This window comes from Rhinoderma darwinii, chromosome 4 (assembly GCF_050947455.1).
Source record: "Rhinoderma darwinii isolate aRhiDar2 chromosome 4, aRhiDar2.hap1, whole genome shotgun sequence".
Classification (NCBI taxonomy): Eukaryota; Metazoa; Chordata; class Amphibia; order Anura; family Rhinodermatidae; genus Rhinoderma; species Rhinoderma darwinii.
Window position 1 is genome coordinate 109,655,292 of NC_134690.1, and position 23,899 is coordinate 109,679,190.

The 23,899-nt window shown below is 45.9% G+C and overlaps 1 protein-coding gene across 1 annotated transcript in view; it reads right to left on the bottom strand.

The window, feature by feature from the left end:
• The window catches only part of DIPK2A (divergent protein kinase domain 2A), a 38,573-nt gene extending 18,645 nt beyond the window's left edge, over positions 1–19,928 (bottom strand). Inside the window, exon 1 of the mRNA XM_075861457.1 lies at positions 19,006–19,928. Within this exon, the coding sequence (XP_075717572.1) occupies positions 19,006–19,659 (654 nt within the window). The 5' untranslated portion in view covers positions 19,660–19,928. The remainder of the gene's footprint in view (positions 1–19,005) is intronic.
• Between the last annotated feature and the right edge of the window lie 3,971 nt (positions 19,929–23,899).

Consider the following 23,899-nt stretch of genomic DNA (forward strand, 5'->3'; position numbering starts at 1 on the left):
GCATTTTTTAACTGCACCTCAACTGCAGCCCAGCAATCAGCAGTTATAACTGGGGGAAGCTGCGTCCATTGCTTACAAATTATGGTTAAAAAAAAAGACATACATTGTCACGTTTATGCTGGATTTACACGAGAGTGTGCCTTTTGCGTGCGCAAAAAAATGCAGCATTTTGCGCGCAAAAGGTACTTAACAGCTCCGTGTGTCAGCTGCGTACGATGCGTGATTTTCGCGCAGCCGCCATCATTATGACACTCTGTTTGTATGTTTGTAAACAGAAAAGCACGTGGTGCTTTTCTGTTTTCATTCAAACTTTTTACTGCTGTTGCGCGAATCACGTGGGTCACACGGAAGTGCTTCCATGTACTGCGCATGATTTTCACGCACCCATTTACTTCAATGAGTGCGTGATGTGCGAACGCACAAATAACGGACATGTCGTGAGTTTTACGCAGCGGACACGCGCTGCGTAAAAATCACGGACAGTCTGCACAGCCCCATAGACTAACATAGGTCCGTGCGAGGCGCGTGAAAATCACGCGCGTTGTACGGACGTATATCACATTCGTCTAAATAAGCCCTTAATGTGCCGAAGTGAAAGTAACTCTTCAGTCTCTCTCTGGCTTAAAGGGGAAACCCGAGGAAGAGTCCTGTCCCCCCATTGACATAAGGTAGAGAGACAGCAGCTGTCCTGATTGGACAACCTCCTTTAAAAAGCAGCCCTGTGGACCTCAAATGCATCATGTTCTGCAGGGAAATGTATTTATAACGGTTACAGAAAAAGTAAACCATATCAATGATGGGGAGAACTTAACAGAATATGTGCCATCCTGCTGGCGATCCAACTCCTGATGCATGTGTGTGATCATGTGGGAACGGGTTAAAGCTGGGACATTTTCTTCATACAAATAAGCGGATATGTGGTGGTCCTGAAACATTGCAGACTACTCTGTCAACAAAGCAGATGTGACCCAATAAACCTGTCTGGGCTGCTCCCTCCTCAAAGCCACCCTATTCACAGCCCAGACACTTCACTTAAATTATTAGGTGTTTGTTCTCAGACACATTGACAGTTTTCTCCCAAGCAGTCTCACCTCGCTCTACTGAAAAGCAGCCTTCAACTGAACGGAATATGCAGCGCTAGACAAACATGAGCCAAGATTAAACATCTTGATATTGTCATTTCAGAAGCGCCAGACCTCCTAAACCTACAGATTACCATCGATATTAAGAGGTTACACAAACAACCATCATTATGCAACTTCTCAAACTTTACCAATACCAATTCGGAGATAGTTTACCTACCACCTACAGAATGAGATACAAGCATCGAAAAGTCTCCACTAACTCACTTTGTAAATAGACAAAATAACTTGTTAGGCCTCATGCACACTTCCGCCGGCCGTTAATGACGGTCCCGTCACACACTGGCTGCACACGGATGGCTTCCGGACCAATTTCAATGCAAAGGCCGGGACTGTTCCGTCAAACACGGGCAGGAGTAGGACCTGCACTACTCGACGGAACGGCCGCACGATTCCGTTAAAACAACGGAAGTGTGCATGGTCCAATTGAAATGAATGGGTTCAGGGTGCACTATCAGTGACAAATACGGATAGCACCCTAAAGGAAAAAACTAAAAGTGAGCATGAGGCCTAAATGGGGTTTTATACTGGGCAATTAACCAGCAGGCGGGCATTCATAGAACGCTCGTTCCCAATAATTGCTCTGTGTAAATAGGGCAGCGATCAGCAGATGACCGAGCAAATGCTTGTTCATCTGCTGATCGTATAGGTTTAAAAAAAGTACATTATTACCGTTGTCGGCAGCACGTCTCCCTGTGTAAACAGGGAGACGCACTGCCGACATGATGATAATGTATGGGGACGTGCGATCAGAGTAACGACCGCTCGTCCCCATCTATAGCGCCTTGTAGACGAGCACCGAACAAGAAGTCTTGCTGATCGGCGCTCGCTGCACCGGCCGGTGTAATAGGGCCTTTACTGTATCCTTCAAAAATACCACTCGGAGGTTTCTGTAAATCGCATTAATTTCAATGCAGATTGACCACAGAGGTTGCTGCACATTTTTGGTGCAGTTTGAGACAATTAGGCCTCATTCATGTAACTAGTCCGTGTGACGGTCGTCACACGGAGACATGTAATTCAATGGGGCCGTTCACATGGCTATTTAAACAGACCATGTGAAGGGTCTATGGAAAAATAGGACATGTCCTATTTTCTAGCGTTTTCACGCATACATACCTCCATAGATTCTAGTCTATAGGGGATCCGTGAATACATGCAAAAAAGTGGGGTAGCTACCCATGCAACCTATCAGGTTGCTGCTTTCATTTACGAAAGGGCCTCTGAAAAATTAGGTTGAGTCTGATTGGTTGATTTGGGCCACTACTTCACACGTTTCTTCTGCACTAGTTTATATATCTTCCCCAATGTGCGTTGAACTTCATATTAATATGGGTTAAAGGGAATGGATCACCTATATGTTTTCATAATTAACCAGAAAGTGAAAAAAAAAAATTCTGAACTGAATATTTTTTTTTGCAGATTTTTTTAGTCTGTGTTCTGTCCATGATTATGGGGGCAGCCATCTTGTCTGAGCTGCTGTTAGAGGTGTCACCAGTTTATAACTGCCCAGTCTTCTACCTAATAGGCGCTTTAATGTAAAGTATTAATGTCTTTTTTTTAAAAAACTTTTTGACAAAGTTATGAGCACTTTAAGGGTTATGCAAATTTGTTCTTAATGCGTTTTTACTCTTGACCAAGTGGGCGTAAAGAGAAAAAAAGTGTATGACCGACCAATCAGCGCCATACACTTCTCTTCATTCACGTCCAGCTTAATCCACAGCACAGTGTGATCTCGCGAGACCACGCTGTGCTGTCACTCCCGTAGTTCCTTCACACAAGCGATGGGAGAATGACAGGACATCACCTCCAGTCATACTCCCGTCGCTTGTGTCAAAGAAAAATGGGAGTAAGTGACAGCACAGTGTGATCTCGCGAGATCACGCTGTGCTGTGGATTAAGCTGGACATGAATGAAGAGAAGTGTATGGCGCTGATTGGGCAACGTCATACACTTTTCTCTTTACGCCCACTTGGTCAAGAGTAAAAAAAACGCCCACTTGGGGATTAAGAACAAATTTGAATAAAACTTAAAATGCGCATAACTTTGTCAAAAATAAACGTTTGTTTAGAAAAAAAACAAAAAAAAAAAACCCTCCACATTACTTATCTACATTAAAGCGCCTATAAGATTAGGTAGAAGATAGGGCAGTTATAAACTGGTGACAAAGCTTCTTTAACAGCATTTAGGGATATGCTTTACAGCAGCCACATGGATCATAGGACTCTGAACAGGAGTCGACCCATTGACTTCTAAGGCTGGGTTTACACGACCTATTTTCAGACGTAAACGAGGCGTAGTATGCCTCGTTTTACGTCTGAAAATAGGGCTACAATACGTCGGCAAACATCTGCCCATTCATTTGAATGGGTTTGCCGACGTACTGTGCAGACGACCTGTAATTTACGCGTCGTCGTTTGACAGCTGTCAAACGACGACGCGTAAATTGACTGCCTCGGCAAAGAAGTGCAGGGCACTTCTTTGCAACGTAATTTGAGCCGTTCTTCATTGAACTCAATGAAGAGCAGCTCAAGATATACGAGCGTCACAGACGCCTCGCATAATACGAGGAGGAGCATTTACGGCTGAAACGACGCAGCTGTAAACAGTCTGTCTTTTCACACGTAAATGCCTGCTAGCGTGTGAACATACCCTAAGGGAGAGTGTTCTAGGCATGTTCTGTGACCTGTGCAGAGGTCATTGTGCGGGAAGGGATAGGAGGGGAGCTGTGTCCATCACCTATTGTCAATAGATCCTGTGTTAGGCGTTACCCTTCGTTGTAATCCTGCCTGTGAGAGGACTGCTGAGAAGTGATCTCTATGGAACAAGAAGTGTCAGCCTATTGTGAGGCTCAGTGGCCAAAGTTAAAATTGAAAAATTTAACAATCGTTTTTTTTAACATGGATACGTCAGAAAACAAAAATCACCAAAAACTCTTTAAAAAAAAAATCTATTTCAACATAAAAACTGGATTCAAACCGGTCATTATTTGATGACATTCCCTTTAAGAATTGGCTCCCAAGTCAGGATAATATCACATGTACGTTGCAGTCAATGAGAATTTTGCTTATTTCCAACCCCTAAATATCAAATTAAAATGGCTTAACCCTTTTCTTTTTGTCACAGTGCAAAGAGATAGCGTATGACAGCACATCACAGCAGCCAATTGCGGACGACAGTGGTGACGTGTAGCCCATTGTGATGTCACTGCTTTTACTAGAATATGCTACTGCTGTGAAGGCAACAGGAAGGGCACTGCCGGTGACTGGCAGATAAGGCATGATACAGATTTTAAAAAGTATTTTGCGATTTTCTTTCTTCCTAGGGGTCAAAAAGTATCTAGTTATAATTTATTGAAAGGACCTGCAAATTTGTATTATACTTCAATCCTAAATTCAATTTCAAGGTCTGTTTGCAGTCAGTGAATGAGAGTAAAATGTATTAACCTGTATTGCAGATTATTTTGCCCACACAGGATTGCCTAGGAACCTACTTGGCACGTTCTTATCCATTACGGTACGAGAAGACCCCATTCACATCACATTTTTGGCCTATGTTAGAATAAGCTGGAAAAGGCTCGACATGTGCGTAAAATGGTGAATCCGCTATCAATATTTTATGTCATCCGTTTAACAATCACATAAAGCTATTGAAAAGCTCATAATGTATAGGTTTAACAGATACGGGTGACGTATGCCATGCAGTGGTTTGTCAACCATAGGCTCCCCTGTAAAATGTAAAAAAAAATTAAAAATATTATGCGTGGTATACGGTTTATTTTCCAGGATCCCGTTGTATGGAACAGCGTACTCTACTACTCTCATGGAGCCCTATGGACACGTTTAGCCTGTACGTTGGGAGCTTTCCTGACATACATGTGACGAGTATTGGGAGTTGGGAGAAGTCGCAGTCCTCAGTTGTGCCGTTTACTCATCTCACAATTACAGTAAGAGAAATCTGTAAGTTTGCGGCAGATACATGGGGAAGGGGCATCTTCAGTTTAGTATTACATCACATTGAGGTTTGTATTTTACTTTTCCATATGAGGGAACCAGAATCCTAAATTACTTAACACAGAAGAAACATACCTTTGACAGCGGTGTTTAGTTAGATGAACATGAAACAAAAGCTCTCCGCAATGTAGTGTAATATAAATGCAATCGGCATCTCTTAATGCCAGGATAATGAAACAGAATGAATAAACCTATCAGATAATGCAGAGCTTTTACTTCTGAGCGGACGGCGGCAGGAATATCATATTAACCCACTACAATCTACCAAACATTTATTACACAAAGCGGAGAGTAATAGCAAGCCATTTCGAAGACTTTTTTCTTAAATTAAATCTTAGCTATTCTTGAACTTATGTTGATGTGAACCTACATTTTTAGGCTATGTTCACAGAGTTTTTTGACGCGGAAACAGCGCCAAAAAAGCTCGTCAAAAACGGCCCGAAAATGCCTTCCATTGATTTCAATGGAAGGTGGAGGCGTCTTTTTCCCGCGAGTGGTAAAACCGCATTGCGGGAAAAAGCAACATGCCCTATCTTCGGGCGTTTATGCCTCTGGCCTCCCATTGACTCCAATGGGAGGGAGAAAAGCGTATTTCGCTGCGTTTTATGCCCGCGGCACTCAATGGCCGCGTGCGAAAAACGCTGCGAAAATCGGCGTGCAGGGAGAGAAAAATCTGCCTCAAACGTCCAAACGGAATTTTGAAGCAGAAAAACTCTGTGTGAACACAGCCTAAGAGAAACTCCAAGAAGTGGCGTGTAAAAAACAAAAGCACTTAATATAAATATTACAGATGGCCAACGTGCTCCCACGCTTCGTCATACATACGCCTCAATTAATGGGTTGCAACTTAATACAGCGAACTGGAAGACCGGCGAATGAAACGTCAGTCTTCATTAATCTCCCCCAAAGTATATCACAACTTCATTATACAATGATTACGTTTATTTGCAGAAAGCTAAACACACATTTTAACCACATTCTTCTTGTTTGGACATTTTACTCTGTATATGGGTACGGTCGCACAGCAGCGGCGTACGCATGCGGCCAAGACCCCGCTCACTTGCGGTGGCCAACGACCGCACGTCTTTCCAAGGCGTTGCCAGCAAAATCATGCGGCCAGTGGCCATCGCAAGTAAGCAGGGATTTGGCTACTAGTTTGTGGTACTGTACCGCTGAGGCTGGGTTCACACTACCTATTTTCAGACGTAAACGAAGCGTATTATGCCTCATTTTACGTCTGAAAATAGGGCTACAATACGTTGGCAAACATCTGCCCATTCATTTGAAAGGGTTTGCCGACGTACTGTGCAGACGACCTGTCATTTACGTGTCGTCGTTTGACAGCTGTCAAACGACGACGCGTAAAAATACAGCCTCGTCAAAAGAAGTGCATGACACTTCTTTCAGACGTAATTTGTGCCGTTCTTCATTGAAGTCAATGAAGAGCAGCTCAAAATTTACGGCTGTCAGAGAAGCCTCGCAAAATGCGGAGGAGGAGCATTTACGTCTGAAACAAGGCAGCTGTTTTCTCCTGAAAACAGTGTCTTTTCAGACATAAATGCCTGCTATCGTGTGCACATACCCTAAGAGGCCTCAAAGCGTGAGGGCAGTTTTACCCCAAATTCAAATAGTGCTTTGAGGTCTCAATAATGAGTCTCTCTAAGGCTGGGTTCACGCTGAATTTTGACGTGGAAACAGCGCCGTAAAACTCGCCAAAAACCGGCCGAAAATGCCTCCCATTGATTTCAATGGGAGGCGGAGGCGGTTTTCTCGAGCCGGTAAAACCGGCTCGCGGGAGAAAGAAGGGACATGCCCAATCTTCGCGCGGTTACGCCCCCTCCTCCCATTGAAATCAATGGGAGGCACTTTCGGCCAATTTTTGCAGCCTAAAGCTGGGGAGTGCCAGTTATTTTCTTCCTCTATACATTTACTTTGTATATTGAACATCAATACTATTTTTAGTTGTTTTCCAGCTAAATAACAAATATTACAATTAACAGAAAACAAGCTATAAGGCTATGTTCACACTGAGTTTTTTTACCCGGAATCCGCGCCGCAAAACTTGTCAAAAATGGCCCTAAAATGCCTCCCATTGATTTCAACGGGAGGCGGGGCGGTTTTCACCAGGGAGTGGTAAAACCGCCTCGCGGGAGAAAGAAGGGACATGCCCTATCTACGGGCGTTTACGCCTCTGACCTCTATGACAGAGAAATCGTATTTTGCGGTGTTCTATGCCCTCAGTGAAAATCGGCGTGCAGGGAGAGGAAAATCTGCCTCAAACTTCCAAACGTAATTTTGAGGCAGAAATTCCGCCTGCAAAAAAACTCTGTGTGAACTTAGGCTAACAAGTAAAGAACATAAATAGAAGACTTCCATCAGCTATTAAATCTGTAGGGCCTCATGCACACATCCGTTGCCCGTTGTATGGCCACTAATGATGGATCTGTGAAACACTGACCGCACACGGATGGCTTCTGTGTGCAGTCCGTTGTTTCAACGGACTAAATGAATGGAATGGCCGGACTGTTCAGTCAAAAACGGACAGGAGTAGGACCTGTTCTATTTTTGTTGGAACGGCCACACGGTTCCATTAAAACAACGGAAGTGTGCTTGGCCCCATAGCGTCAGTGTGCTATCCGTAAAAAAAAACAGATAGCACCCTGAAAAAAATAACTGAAGTAGGTATGAGGCCTAAAGAAATGACAACTTCAGTAGCAACACCGGGGCCTTCATTATAAATTGGGTTATGGATTAAGTGACAGCTGTACAGTATATTCCAGAAGTTAGCTGGTAAACCAAAGGCAGGACACCATGCTTTAATTATTCCAGTCTGTCAAATATACAGGGGATAATCTCTTCTCAGAACAGGAAGATCTCAGACAGCAGATGTCAAAGATTTGTACATTAGCCATAAAAGCTGAATCAATCATTTCCCGATGCGGCAGAATTGTCAAGTGCGAGCAATTATAGGCAATAAACTCTGGTAAATTATGCAGATTGCAGATATTCAAAAAGCTTCGTATACAAGACAATCATTTTATCAGATATTTATTTATGCTTTTAGAAATCCAGAAAAAATTTCCAAAAATGTTAAGAGGCAGCAAAACAAAAAAAAACACTGAAAATACGCACTTATATGGCACTTGTTTGACTAAAAACTTCTATTAAAGACTTCAACTTTTTTTGAGAAGACCATTCTTCGGTCTCACGCCCACGGCCGCACCCATAACGACGGCCGGCCGCGGCCCGCATTTTCGGGCCGTTCTCCCATACAAAGTATGGGAGCACAGCCCGTAAAATACTAAAAGTAGGACATGCTCCATAATTCCCGGCACAGTTCTACAGGACGGACACCTATCCGTAGCGATACGGAAAGGTGTCTGTGGCCAATAGAACCGAACGGGTCCGTAATTGCGGATCTTACTACGGTCCGCAATTACGGAGATTTTTTACAGTCGGGTGCATGGGGCCTTAAGTCGTTTCTTGTCTGAAGTTTTAAAGTATTATTTCATTCAGCCATTGCTTCAGAAGATCTTCCGTAAACAGCACAGAATTTCGGCAAAAAAAATTCCATAGCATTTCCGTCCCGTGTGCAGGAAGCCAACAGAAAAACAAGCTCTTGCACCATAGCCTTTTCCGTTGTACCACAGCCAGTTTGTGACAACCTCCGTTACCATGTAAGGTAACCCTTCTCAACAGGGAGTTCGGGACAGGGGTTATAGAGGCGCAAGAGCAGCCTCCAGTTTGTTTTTCAAAGGTCATAGGAACTGTATTTGGGGTCACCCCACTTCCCCAAAAAAAAACGTTAAACTAAGAAATGTTTTTTTTCTTTAAATTCTCTAGGATCAGTAAAACTGATTACAACCAGTGTAATATACTTTGTTCTTTCTGTCCCGTGCTGCTGGCCTTCGCCTGTCCACAACATCCTCCTCTGCAAGCCGTAAAGCGTAGGTATTTTCCCGTAAAACCATTGCTTCTAGGGGAGAGTGACACACGGCGGCTTAGAGAGCAGTAGGGATCTCAGTTTTCTGCTGCACAGCCTGCTACACCCAACTCTGCCACGTGAGTGAGGCCCAAAAGGGGTTATCCCACCTGCATTGCAAAAGCAAACCAACTAAGGTCTAGCAGCTGAATCCCTTGACTATGAGCAGTCATTGCCATGGCAAGCTACAGCGAGTCACACATGAAGTACTATAGGGTGCCAATTGAAATAGAAGACCACACAGAGCTCACTAGAACAGGAGGTGGTTCTTTATAGCAACTCTTCATTTGTGCGAAGAGCAGTCCCCCATTCTAGGACGTTCAAAATGCCCTAATAAGACATATGGCCAGGAGATTTATTAGGAACAACCTCTGAAGATTGTTGTAATTGTAAAGTTTTAAAATCAGTTTAAGAGATATCATGGTATCTAAATCAAGAAAAAGACCAAAGGATAGATGATTACATTTGAGAAACGGCCAGACTAGATTGACATCAAGGATATGAATGAGCAGGGAAGAATGGTCTAGAAATTGTGCAGTAAATAGTCCCCTATAACAAACAAAAAAACCTCAGGATCCAAAAGCACGGGGACAGATTAAATCAAATTACAAACATCAGTGATTGGTACAATTTTGTAAGCACTGCTACTTTACCATAATCCGTACTACAAATAGCTGACAAGATAAGCTCCAAAATCGCCTCAGTACGTACAGTAATCCCACACTGCATAGACTCGCTAGATTGTTCTCATCACTTTCTAAGCTGTAACAATCCTGCACATTAATAGACTATAGGATCCTGCAGTAATGTTACAGTTATGATATGGATACTGATCGGAAAAGAAAAGCAAGTCAACAAGTCTTAATCCAGCCATGCCCCTATGCCTGCAGGTATGCCATTAACCAAGGTAACAACATACAGATAAGGAATTGATCAGCAGTTTGGATATTAAAAAAAAATGCATCTGCAGCAGCAAAATGTCAGAGAAAAAGGGCACTCGAATATGTCGGCTCCGAACGAGAACCTGCAAGGGTCAGAAAGGAACAAAACCTAGTAAAACAGACAGAATGAAGTCAATGTGTAGAAGTTTTTCCCGTCCCTTGGTTGAACATGTGTCTTTTTTCAATCGTACTAACTATGTAACTATGGGAGTCAACCATCCAAAGTGCTCTGCTCAGCATTCTCAATCCTTTCTGGCTGTTCACTTTAGAGTTTTTCCACAATTTCCATTAGTCTTATTGCATTCAAATCAAACATCGATGTTATTCCTTTAATCCCACAGAAGGTATTATCTGGATGTAAACCTAGGACAACTTTAGAAATGAACCATACAAAAGCAGGCCATTTTGCTACTAGGAGCTTGTACAGCTGGTTAAAGGGGTTTTCCAGTCCCTAAAAATTGATTGCCAATCCGCAGGGTAGGCCATTAATAGCGGAGCACTTGCGGTCCGACCCCCGCCGATCAGATGTTTTGAAGGGGCCGCATCGCTCGTATGAGTGCTGCTTCCACTTCATTCCAGTCACTGCTCGTACTGTGAACAGCTGACGCAGCAGTAGCCACCGTTCCCAGTATTACAGCCTTCTATCCGCTGCAATGGGAGAGGTTTGTAATGTGAATCGCTGCCTCCATTATAGTGCAAATTCATACCGAGGCATTGGTTTTGTTTTTTCTTTTAAACTCCATACAAATAGGACAAAAAAAATAATTGGCTAATGTATGTAGAGAGGTATTCTTCGATGGGATTGCTCCTAGAGGACAGGCTCTGTCGGGTGCCGTATGTACACTGCTGTATAGCATCACTCTGAGGCCGTAGAGCTCGGTAGCCAGTCAAAGAACATTTATATTCAAAGAATTACCAATGACTAACATATTAAAGGTACCAGTATAACCTACATCACATAATAAAATCAGAACAGAGGGAAAAAAAAGGGGGGGGGGGTGGAAAGGTAAAACTAGACGTATCACTTTCCTGTGCCGTACATGGTGTATTTTTTGTGGTCTCCCTACTGTCATATGCACCTCCGGTGACGCACGTGCAGTGTGGAATGTCCTCCCCACCTCTGGGTTTATGTTTGTGCCACGCCATGGCAACAGCGCGTGTGACCACGTTAACACGCGCTCACGTGCACATGTTGTGGTGCTCTCACAACTTCCGGTTGGCTGGCGGACATGGCGCTGGGTCTGTGCGTCCGGTAATTATACCGGTAAGTGTGCTGTTACTAATATTGAAGACACACACCTGGCTTCTCACAATACAATTGGCTAGTTTTACCTTTAAAAGGCAGCATATATTAGTATGACGCCACCCCCAGACGAAGGCAAGTGCACCGAAACGCGTGTCAGGGTGGACGTCCATTTAAGTACTCCAGCACTTTATGGGTCAGTATGGTTACCCACTGCTCAATATTTCTCCTATACAGACTATTGTTGAATATATATTTATACACTATTTTGTACTGTTTTTCTGTCTGCATTTGGTCTGTGTATGTACGCCATACCTTATTCTCTGACTCATGTATACAGGAGTTTATTCGATGGTCGTCTTTCTGTTAGTGTGTCTGTGGACCTTTTTATATGCTTTATTTTAGTAGTTTCAATAAAGTTTATTTTAGATTTGATACAACACCATTGCGTTTTGCATCGCTATTTTTGTATTTTTGGTTTGGTTATAATAGAAGACATGTTGCTTTCAGATCTGTTCTTAAGCAGATTAAAAATATTACTCAGACATATTTAATGGGAATCGGTTAGTAGTTTTGAGCCACGAAAACGGCTGACAGCGCTATATAGAGGAGGTGGAGAGCAGTGTAACGATACCGGTTGTGTCGGTCATGCAACTTTCACGCAAGAAAAAACAAAAAGTTTAAATGCTATCGCAAGTGCCGCTGAGACGGCCCTGCTTGATGTTCAAGTGCTCCAGGTTCTCATCGCTGCCAGTCCCTCCTCTCTCTTGCTCTGAGTGACAGCTCTAGCGGTCTCCTGATTGGACTCTAAAGCCGTCACTCAGAGCAGATAGTGTGGCACTTGCAACTGCAGCATGGCGGCATTAAGCGTTTATTTCTTGTTCATGCTACTTTCGGGACTGATAACAGGCATCGTTAAACTGCGCTCCCCTTCCCCTATACAATGCTGTCAACAGTTTTATGGGCTCATCGAACAACGATATGTCGTCCATCACCACATGACATCACCATTCTAGCCAGCGATCGTCAAATTAAAAACTAACTCCACTTCACAGCATTTTCACGGCTTCAGATTAGGTGAATGTAAAACAGAGTGATAATGAAACAGGCAACTGAGCACTACATTCTATGGATTGGTGGGGTCCTCCATTGGTCACACCCCTCTGATCAGACATTTATGCCATAGCAAAAAGATATTCCATAAATTATTTTTTGTGGGAAAAAGGCTTAAAGTTTAACTAAACGTTCGATAAACTTGTGACATGTCAGAAGTTTTGATAGGTGGGGGTCCGAGCACTAAGACCCCCACCAATAGCTCAAAAGAAGCGACAGAAGCGCTTTGTTTGTTCGGCTTTATCCGGAAAGCCGATGAATCGGAGTACGGGCTCGTAGACTTCCTATTGAGCCGTGCTCCGATGGATTGATTTCTGGAAAAGTCCAAATAGAAACGAAGCGGCTGAGTGCTCACAGAAGCGCTTCTGCAGATTCGTTTTAGCAATTGGTGGGGGTCTCCGTGCTCGGACCCCAACCAATCAAAACATCTAACATGTCACTATTACAGGTCAGAAGTTTGTCGAACATTTGGTTACACTTTAAAGCGACCCTCCGGTCCCGGGACAAAATGTTAAAGATATAGCGTATATGGAGTAACATTACCTGATGTCCTTCAGTTATGCCACTCTGCCGTGGATAAGCAGTTTTAGGGTCCCCTCTGCACTGTTGCACTTCTTAGACTATGAGTCTGAGACACTCCCACTGTTCTGGGACTGGCCACAGCTGCTCACGTGAGTTCCGTCCAATCCGTGAACAGAGGGAGTGTCTTAGACTCAGTCTGAGAAGTGCTGTGGTCATTTTGAGACAACACAGAGGGGAGCCTAAAACAGCTGATCCAGAGAATAGGGTCACAACTAGAGGGCACCAGGTAACATTACTCCATATACCCAATCACATTTATAATTAAGTCCTGAGACCGGAGGGTCGCTTTAAAGTGTAACTAAATATTTGACAAACTTCTGACATGTCAAGGTGATCGATCAGAAATTTTGATTGGTCCGAGAACTGAGACCCCCACCAATCGCTCAAACGAAGAAGTAACAGAAGTGTTTGTGTGAGCGCTCAGCTACTTCATTTCTGTTTGATACGTCGACTTTCCAGAGTACAGGCTCAAACTTTCTATTGAGCCCGTACTCTGATACATTGATTTCTGGTAAAAGCCGAACAGACACAAAGCGGCTAAGTGTTCACACGAGCCCTTCTGCCGCTTCGTTTGAGGAATTGGTGGGGGGGGGGGGGGGTCTCCGTGCTTTAACCACCACCAATCAAAACTTCTGACACGTCACTATGACATGTCAGACATTTATCAAACGTTTAGTTATCCTTCAAGTAAAAATCTACTGCAATACCAACAATAAAACGGTTCTAAGTGAAATAAGAACAATTTTTAAAGTATAAACATCACAAGCCTCAGTCAGGACAACTTTATATATTTCTTTTTTTAATTACAAATTTGACAACTTCAATAATCTACAAATGTAATTTACAAAACACTATGTACAAAGTCATGGATCAACATAAAATAAGAGCAGCAGCTGATGTTAGTCTATGGATCACATCTTATAAAGCACACATCAAGCTAAGCGCTCTAACCAGCCATCCACACAAATGGAGACAGATCAGTAGGAGACGGCTCCGCTGGGAATATGTGGCAGCAGTCCCTGTACTGCGCTCCACATACATCCCGAGCTGTGGATCGTTGTCTGGGATAGAATCTGCAGGGAATTCAGAAAAGCTGCAGATTTATGGGGTTTAATCCATCAATCACAGGAATCAAAGCATGTTCACTGCAAGCAAAAAAGAAAACGCTACGGAACTACCTCCTCCATCTTTATAGATCTTAGTATTTAACCCTTACATACACACACAATATGAAGTTAACTCAAGTCACATGTATGCAATATTTCCAGTAATAAATAAAGGTCATAACACAAATGCTGGGGTCATGTATGAGATTATGATGCTATTTATTGCCTTTTATAGTAAAACACGACACTGTAGGAGGAACATGAAAACGTTCCTGTGTTCTAGAACTATAGAAGTCATGTTGATCACATATGCAATCTCAAACGCTTATGCGCTAAACTTGAAATTGTTCCACACTTTAGGGCGCTGGAGACCTCACAACTGCAGCGTGCCCGAACTGCAGCCGATAACTCGTGTAAAGATGACATTTTGTATCCATTGACTTAAATGATGAAAAACAAAAAACAAATAATTCACTAAGGCTTCGTTCACATCTGCGTCAGGGCTCCGTTCCGATGTTCCATCAGAATAGAGCCCTGACTGACAAACTGAAACCCTAGGTTTTCGTTTCCATCACTATTGATTACAATGGTGACTGATCCGATGCCAATGGTTTCAGTTAGTCTCAGTTGTGCAAGGGTTCTGTCGTTTTGACGGGATGAATACCGTAGTCGACTACCATTGAAATCAATGGTGATGGAAATGGAAACCTATGGTTTCAGTTTGTCGGTCAGGGCTCCGTTGCAACAGAAAGCTCCGATGGAACAGAGCACTGACGCAGATGTGAACAAAGACTAAGGGTATGTGCACACGTAGTGACCAAAAACGTCTGAAAATGTGGAGCTGTTTTCAAGGGAAAACAGCCCCTGATTTTCAGACGGTTTTTGAGCAACTCACGTTTTTCGCGGCGTTTTTTTACGTCCGTTTTTGGAGCTGTTTTCATTGGAGTCTATGAGAAAACGGCTCCAAAAACGTCCAAAGAAGTGTCCTGCACTTCTTTGACGAGGCAGTCATTTTACGGGTCGCCGTTTGACAGCTGTCAAACGACGACGCGTAAATTACAGGTCGTCGGCACAGTACGTCGGCAAACCCATTCAAATGAATGGGCAGATGTTTGCCGACGTATTGGAGCCGTATTTTCAGGCGTAAATCGAGGCATAATACGCCTGAAAATAGGTCGTGTGAACCCAGCCTAAGACTTACTTTTGTTGCAAATATGAAAAATGGAGAAAAGACCCCATACCCCCCACCCATGTCACCACAGGCTGCATACAATCTGCAACACAAGGACAGCTGGAAGTGACAGCCACTGAACCTCGCTGATCGCCAGCGATCATTAGAAGATGACAATGTAAAGTTATATAAAGTGTTTCTGCACAAACTGGAGAATTCTGATAAAGCGACCCAGCACTGCCATCTACTGCACTGGTACCTTCCCAATAGGTTTACTTATTCACTTCCACTAGCGGCCTCACAGGACAAGCGCACAGCATATTGTCACAGGATGCTTTCTGCCAAAATTATACATGAGTAGAAAGGAAGGGAAACAAGACCGTGCTGTAAATCACATGTATACATTTACTACATTCTGTGAGCAAAGTAAATATTTCCATCTATGTATCACTGGAGGAAAAGGTGCAGGAACATAATGCTGATATACAACGGATCCCCCAACAGTGTGTTATAACTACACAAAACCTATACAAGACTGAAATGCAATGTAGATCTGAACTCATACACGTGTGGTACATCCAAATAGAGTGCACAACTGCGTCACAATAAGCGCAGCTCTCCGGCGGGAAGTATGGCACAAAGTGTAATTGTTACTCAGGTATTGATCCACTGTCTATGTCTGAATACTGTAGTTACTGCAGGGCAGAATAATGGACAGAGCCCGTACATTTAACATGGTGACACGAGCTCTCTCATTCCCAGGCAGCAGGACTTGTCACATAATCCTGTCATCACATCACCCATGCCATAACACTGGAGACCAGAGACACACACAGGAAGATGCTATGATCATCAGTACACAACTCGGCCATTCACTGGCACTAAAGAACACCCATTTATGTCAGGCATAGTCCAGCGTGCTGAACGTGACATGTCACACAGGGTGCTGGCTACCACTAGATAATGAAAGCCAAGTAGCCATAGACTCCCGCCAGTGAGGGGCGCACTACACGAACAGGCGATCACAGGATGTATGCAGGACGAGGACACTAATCCAATAACCTCACACATGCAAAGACTTCACAGAGATTAAAACTCACAGGCAAGCAGTCTTATATAGCAGATATTGTAGAGAATCCATTTCTAGCCCACATGTCTTATGATCACAGTCACTTCTAGGGTAGAGAGTCACTGGAGATAAAGGGGAATCAAGTCAAGATCACAAATCTGAAAAATAAGCCCCATGCACCGGAGGAATCACTAAATCCTAATACCAGGATAAATATATAAAACAGCTTCTGATATTAGGATTAAGTGAGAGGGAAACATACAGGGATGCATGATAAAAGATTGTGCCCCTAATTGCTCGCTCTGCTACAGTAAGAGGGTAGCTGCCCTGAAATGAGTGACCCTGTGCCAGGTACATGACAATCTAACCCTTGTTACCCAACGCATTTCACCAGTATTAGTTAAGTAGTGTCATTACTGAAGCCGGATTGGCTGTGAAGGGGACTGGCAGGGGCCCACCTCAATGCATGACCTAGGTAATGGCTGATACAGAGTTCATGGTAATTGGTGAAATACGGTTTAAGTGGTTGTTAGAGAAAACACAGGAGCATCATACAGAGGACAAACTGAACCCAGATTCATTTCCTGACCTCAAAACCTAAACATGATGAAGTGGAGCCATTCAAGCCTCTGTTCACACCGGTTTCATGGCTTCTGTGTTTTTAAGGGATTTATGATGGATAGGAGTGATACATTATGATGGGTTGGTCAGGTTTCTGTTCTCTCTCACTGGATAGAAAAGTGTAGAATACGTTCTGGCTGTTCAACAGCAACGGAAAACTGGTGGAAAAGAACACAAACGTAACCAGAGCCCAAGAGATTACTAGACGCCAACAACAGTTCAGTACCGGGCACTGATCCACGAAGACTAAAGGTGCCCGCAGACATAAGACAGTTGTCATTTCAATCATCCAGTGACTGACACAGATAATTGGTAAATGACTGAACCCACTGACATTAACCGGCTGTAATCCCACTGTCCACAGACGCAACACCGATTTATGCCACATTACCAATTTACAATTATTTCATACCAATCCAGTGCCCTATAGCAGAGCAACATCTGAACCGCTGATGACCTACAGAAAGACTACCACCAGAGAAGTCATCACACCCCAGATAACTACTACGCCCAACTCCCCCCTCAAGTCACAATCACGTCCGGCACAAACTTTCCGAAAATTCAAATGCTATAGTGCCACAGATTCCCGGCTGCAGACTGCTCAGTCATGGCAATACAACTGTTATAGCCAGGCTCACTGCGCTGGGACTTGTAGTTCCACAGCAGCTACATAGGCACAGGTTACATGCTTTGACTTGAAGCTGAGGTATACCTGAGGGTATGTGCACACACACTAATTACGTCCGTATTTGACGGACGTATTTCGGCCGCAAGTAGTGGACCGAACACAGTGCAGGGAGCCGGGCTCCTAGCATCATATTTATGTACGATGCTAGGAGTCCCTGCCTCTCCGTGGAACTACTGTCCCGTACTGAAAACATGATTACAGTACGGGACAGTTGTCCTGCAGAGAGGCAGGGACTCCTAGCATCGTACATAAGTATGATACTAGGAGCCCGGCTCCCTGTACTGTGTTCGGTCCGGGACTTGCGGCCGAAATACGTCCGTCAATTACGGACGTAATTAGTGTGTGTGCACATACCCTGAATGTTACAGGTCATGTGCTGGGACATGTCCTCCAGCCACTGCTGGGAAGTCACAGATTACATAGTTGCACTTAGAAAATTGCAGTTTCACCAGAGCTTTACATAGAACGCTGGGACCTGCAGTACTACAGCAACGGACTAGACTGGCAGCGCGCTGGGACAGGCAGTACTACAGCAACGGACTAGACAGGCAGCGCGCTGGGACCCGCAGTACTACAACAACGGACTAGACTGGCAGCACGCTGGGACCCGCAGTACTACAACAACGGACTAGACTGGCAGCGCGCTGGGACCCGCAGTACTACAACAACGGACTAGAGAGGCAGCGCGCTGGATACAGCAACGGACTAGAGAGGCAGCGCGCTGGGACCTGCAGTTCTACAACAACGGACTAGACAGGCAGCGCGCTGGGACATGTAGTTCCACAGCTGGGGATTAGACAGGCATGCTAGGGCACGTACAAGTGTAGTAGGGCAACACCAGCATACATGTTGAGGCAAATAATTTCACCGCAGCTAAAAAAAAAAAAACACACAGGAACACCGCCTGGGACTTTTAGTTCTATAATATCTGAACAATGTGCATGCTGGGACCTGCAGGCCTACCCCAGCTAGGAAGATGCATGCTGGGATGTGTAGTTCCACTGCAGCTGACAAGAGAGAAGATACACACTGGTACCGTAGTTCTTCGATTGCTAAGTACAGAAGTCACATACTGGAAGTTGTAGTTCTAGGACAAGGAACATGACGGGACTTGCAGTTTTATAATAGCTTAGTAGGCCGTACACATGTCAGGGGGGGGGGGCTAGAACTGCTACGGCAGGGGCACACGCCGGAGGGGGGCTAGCACTTCTATGATAGTGAAGGGAGAACACATGACGGGACACTAGTTACTCAGCCGCCAGTGACCGGCAGCACGGGATCCCCGGCAGGGCAGCGCCCCCAGCAGTTCAGTAAACTTTGGTGGGCACACTTACCTGCAGCACCAGCGGCTCCGGGTTGAAGGCCAGGGTGAGCAGCAGCTGCATACGTTCGGTGTCCTTTAGGTTCTTGAGAAGGAAGCTGCCGGAGTCCTTGGTCTCGGCATATCGGCGGACCAGCCTGTCCAGCAGCCGCTGCGAGGGGCAGTGCACCAGGTCCGACCAGCCCTCTACCACGTCCGGGGTGAGAAGCCGGACGTCTCCGTTGAGCCGGGCGAAGTCGGTCTTATCCATGGCCTTAATGAGGTCGCAGCGGGGCCGCCCAGTCGCCCTCTTGCAGATCTTCTGGTCGAGCTCGGCCAGCTCTTGGTTGGAGCCCAGGCGCTTGAGCACGACGCGGCGGCTGCCTTCCCGGGGCTCCCCGTATTGCGCGAAGTGAACGTTCTTGACGTTGAAGAAGTCGAGGAGGCGCACCCTGCCCCAGCCCTCGAAGCTGAGCTGCCCGTTTATGAACTTGCGGCACCAGCTGGTCCCGAAGCACGCCGGGCACTTGTTCAGGCTCAGGAAGCGGCGGTCGGTGAGCTCGTTGCGCTGGAAGGAGGCGAGCAGGGAGTGCGTGTTGAGCAGCATGACCACCAGCAGGATGGCCGCGGACAACAGCTTCACATAGCGACACAGGCGGCCGAACTTCAGAGAAACAAGGCGCAACATGGTCCCGCTCTCACTTCAGCCTCCCTCCCGAAGAAGGAGGGAAGCGGCGGCGGCTTCGCCCTCCCACGGCCGCTGAATGAGCACCGGCGGGGCCAGCTCGTAGCCGAGGCCGCTAGCGTGGATGCTCGGGTCGGTGGAGTCCCCCCCGAAGCCACGTCGTCCTCGGTCCCCGCGAACAAGCAGCTCTGAACTTACTGACAGAGGCGGCTCGGGAGCTCCAGAGCCAACAGACGCGAGCAGGGGGCGTGGCCGAGCTTCGTAACTGAGAGAAGGGGGACTCTTGTTTGGTCATGTGACAAGGTGGGCGAGGTTTATGTGTAAAGACGTGACGTGAGCGCTCCCTGTCGCCATCTTGGGATGGGCAAAGTATACAATTGGAGCGTAACTTCCTTCTGCCTGAATAGTAAATACGAGGAAACCACGTATAAGAAGTGCGGCCCGGTGGGCGGCCATACAACATGTCACGCTTCAGCTTTTGTAACCGTTGTTGCGCTCTCGTTATGGCAGCAGAGGTCGAAGACTACTGTAGGGAACTCATAGAAGCTCGCGCAATAATGTATAGGCTGGCACTGTAGTTTACTGATAACAGACGTCGGAAGTTCCTGCATGCACGGGGTTTAGAATCATCCCAACTTTCACAGCAGTGGATGGAGTGTGTGGTTTATGTGCATCCTAGTAAAGTGGAATTTGAAAAAATGTAAAACGAGTGGTCAAAAATAAATCTGGGGTTCTGGATGCTGAAACCCCCACTGATTTTACATGTCAGATGATAGAATTCCCGAAATGTAATCCCTGGTAGCCACAGTGCGGGTCATATAATCCCTGGTAGCCACAGTGCGGGTCATGTAATCCCTGATAGCCCCAGTGTGGGTCATGTAATCCCTGGTAGCCCCAGTGCGGGTCATGTAATCCATGATAGCCCCAGTGCGGGTCATGTAATCCCTGGTAGCCCCAGTGCGGGTCATGTAATCCCTGGTAGCCCCAGTGCGGGTCATGTAATCCCTGGTAGCACCAGTGCGGGTCATGTAATCCCCTTGTAGCCCCAGTGCGGGTCATGTAATCCCTGGTAGCCACAGTGCGGGTCATGTAATCCCTGGTAGTCCAGTGCGGGTCATGTAATCCCTGGTAGCCCCAGTGCGGGTCATGTAATCCCTGGTAGCCACAGTGCGGGTCATGTAATCCCTGGTAGCCCCAGTGCAGGTCATGTAATCCCCTTGTAGCCCCAGTGTGGGTCATGTAATCCCTGGTAGCCACAGTGCGGGTCATGTAATCCCTGGTAGTCCAGTGCGGGTCATGTAATCCCTGGTAGCCCCAGTGCGGGTCATGTAATCCCTGATAGCCCCAGTGCGGGTCATGTAATCCCTGGTAGCCCCAGTGCGGGTCATGTAATCCCTGGTAGCCACAGTGCGGGTCATGTAATCCCTGGTAGCCACAGTGCGGGTCATGTAATCCCTGGTAGCCCCAGTGCGGGTCATGTAATCCCTGGTAGCCACAGTGCGGGTCATGTAATCCCTGGTAGTCCAGTGCGGGTCATGTAATCCCTGGTAGCCCCAGTGCGGGTCATGTAATCCCTGATAGCCCCAGTGCGGGTCATGTAATCCCTGGTAGCCCCAGTGCGGGTCATGTAATCCCTGGTAGCCACAGTGCGGGTCATGTAATCCCTGGTAGCCACAGTGCGGGTCATGTAATCCCTGGTAGCCCCAGTGCGGGTCATGTAATCCCTGGTAGCCCCAGTGCGGGTCATGTAATCCCTGGTAGCCACAGTGCGGTCATGTAATCCCTGGTAGCCACAGTGCGGGTCATGTAATCTCTGGTAGCCACAGTGCGGGTCATGTAATCCCTGGTAGCCCCAGTGCGGGTCATGTAATCCCTGGTAGTCCCAGTGCGGGTCATGTAATCCCTGGTAGCCACAGTGCGGTCATGTAATCCCTGGTAGCCACAGTGCGGGTCATGTAATCCCTGGTAGCCACAGTGCGGGTCATGTAATCCCTGGTAGCCCCAGTGCGGGTCATGTAATCCCTGGTAGTCCCAGTGCGGGTCATGTAATCCCTGGTAGCCACAGTGCGGGTCATGTAATCCCTGGTAGCCACAGTGCGGGTCATGTAATCCCTGGTAGCCCAGTGCGGGTCATGTAATCCCTGGTAGCCCCAGTGCGGGTCATGTAATCCCTGGTAGCCCAGTGCGGGTCATGTAATCCCTGGTAGCCCAGTGCGGGTCATGTAATCCCTGGTAGCCACAGTGCGGGTCATGTAATCCCTGGTAGCCACAGTGCGGGTCATGTAATCCCTGGTAGCCCCAGTGCGGGTCATGTAATCCCTGGTAGCCCCAGTGCGGGTCATGTAATCCCTGGTAGCCCCAGTGCGGGTCATGTAATCCCTGGTAGTCCCAGTGCGGGTCATGTTTCTAGAACGTTGTTTTGTACCACTCCCCCATCTTCTGTGCTGCATTGTCTTCCACCCTCTGGTAATAAACCTTTATAGTCAAATATGTTGTTTTTATTTGTACTTTTAGATATATGGCCACGAATGACAATAACTAATCTTTATATACATCAATAAATAGATAGCAATGCCATAGATACTATGCCACTACATGTGTATGGGTGTGGGCATTATGTTAACTGTAATCCTTAGAAACCGTGCCACCCCCTATACGGTTACATACATTTGCCATTTCCGTTATTCCTTTAGTTTTTATTCTTGTTGCAGGATCCTGCTGTACTGAGAAGTGGGATCTGCTACACTTCAGTAGTGTTGGATAAAGGTATCCGGAAGAGCACTATAAGGGTATGTGCACACGACAGCGCAAAATACGTCTGAAATTACGGAGCTGTTTTCAGGAGAAAACCGCTCCTGAATTTCAGACGTTTTTGCAAGTGTGTCTTTTACGGATGTAATTGGAGCTGGTTATCATTGGAGTCAATGAAAAACGGCTCCAATTACGTCCCAAGAAGTGTCCTGCACTTCTTTGCCGCGGGCGTGATTTTACATGCCGTATTTTGACAGCGACGCGTAAAATGACAGCTCGTCTGCACAGAACATCGTAAGACCCATTGAAAGCAATGGGCAGATGTTTGCTGACGTATTGGAGCCGTCTTTTCAGGCGTAATTCGAGGTGTAAAACGTCTCCATTATGTCTGAAAAGAGGTCGTGTGCACATACCCTTTGGGCATATTCACACGTGGCGGAGTTTTTCCGCTGCAAATGTTGGTGCAGATTTGGGGCAATTACGCAACGAATCTGCAGCAACATTTGCATATTTGACAGGTAATTCAGACGTTGCAGAAAACAAAGCGGACTTGCCACAGATTTCAGTTTTTGCATTGCAGAGGCTGAAATCCGCAGTGAAATTCCGCTGCTTCTCCGCAACAGACAGTGCATGCTGCGGAGGGAAAATTCTGCACCGCAGCCTATGGTTCACAGCGGAGTTTTCCGCCACGTCTGAACTAACTTGCCAGAAAATTTATTGAAACAAATGTAAAAAACGTCTGCTGGACAATTCCACAGCAATTCCGCCACGTCTGGACGTGCCCTTAGGCCGGGATCCCACGTAGCGTAAACGCCTCAGAATCTCTGCAACAGAACTGTGTGTAGAAATTCCGCAGCAGTTACAGTAGCCTCAAAGTGAATTTAGAAAATCTCATGCGCGCGCTGCGGAAAAAACACATCGAAAACTTTCAGAAATTGACCTGTGGTGCAAATTTTAAATCTGCAGCATGTCAATTTATGCTTTGTTTTCGGCGCTTTTCTGTTGCTGGTTTTCCCCATTGAATTCGATGAAGATGTAAAACTCACAACAAATAGCCAAGTGTTGTGACTTTTGCAGAGGAAAAAACAAAACTTATATTTTCCACCCGGACATCGTCATAGCGAGGCTTTCTTCTGTTCTTCTTCCAGTCCGGCCTCCTGGGATGACATTTCATCCCTTGTGACTGCTGCAGCCAATCACAGGATGCAGTGGTCACATGTGCTGCAGCATTATACCGGAAGGCAAGACAGCACGACGACGGAGAGACGCGTTGTCATGAATACGACCGGTATAAGTATGAATATTTTTTTTCTTTTTCTAGCACTGCTTTCCCCAGCGGAAATTCCGCCTGAAAAATTGCACCACAATGTGGTTTGGTTTTTTGAATGGAATGTGCTGCGGGTTCTGTTCTTTAGCCGTTTTTGGGCGTTTGGGCAAAACGGACGAAAATAAGCCGTGTGAACATACCCTTACAGTAAAATTCTTTTAAATC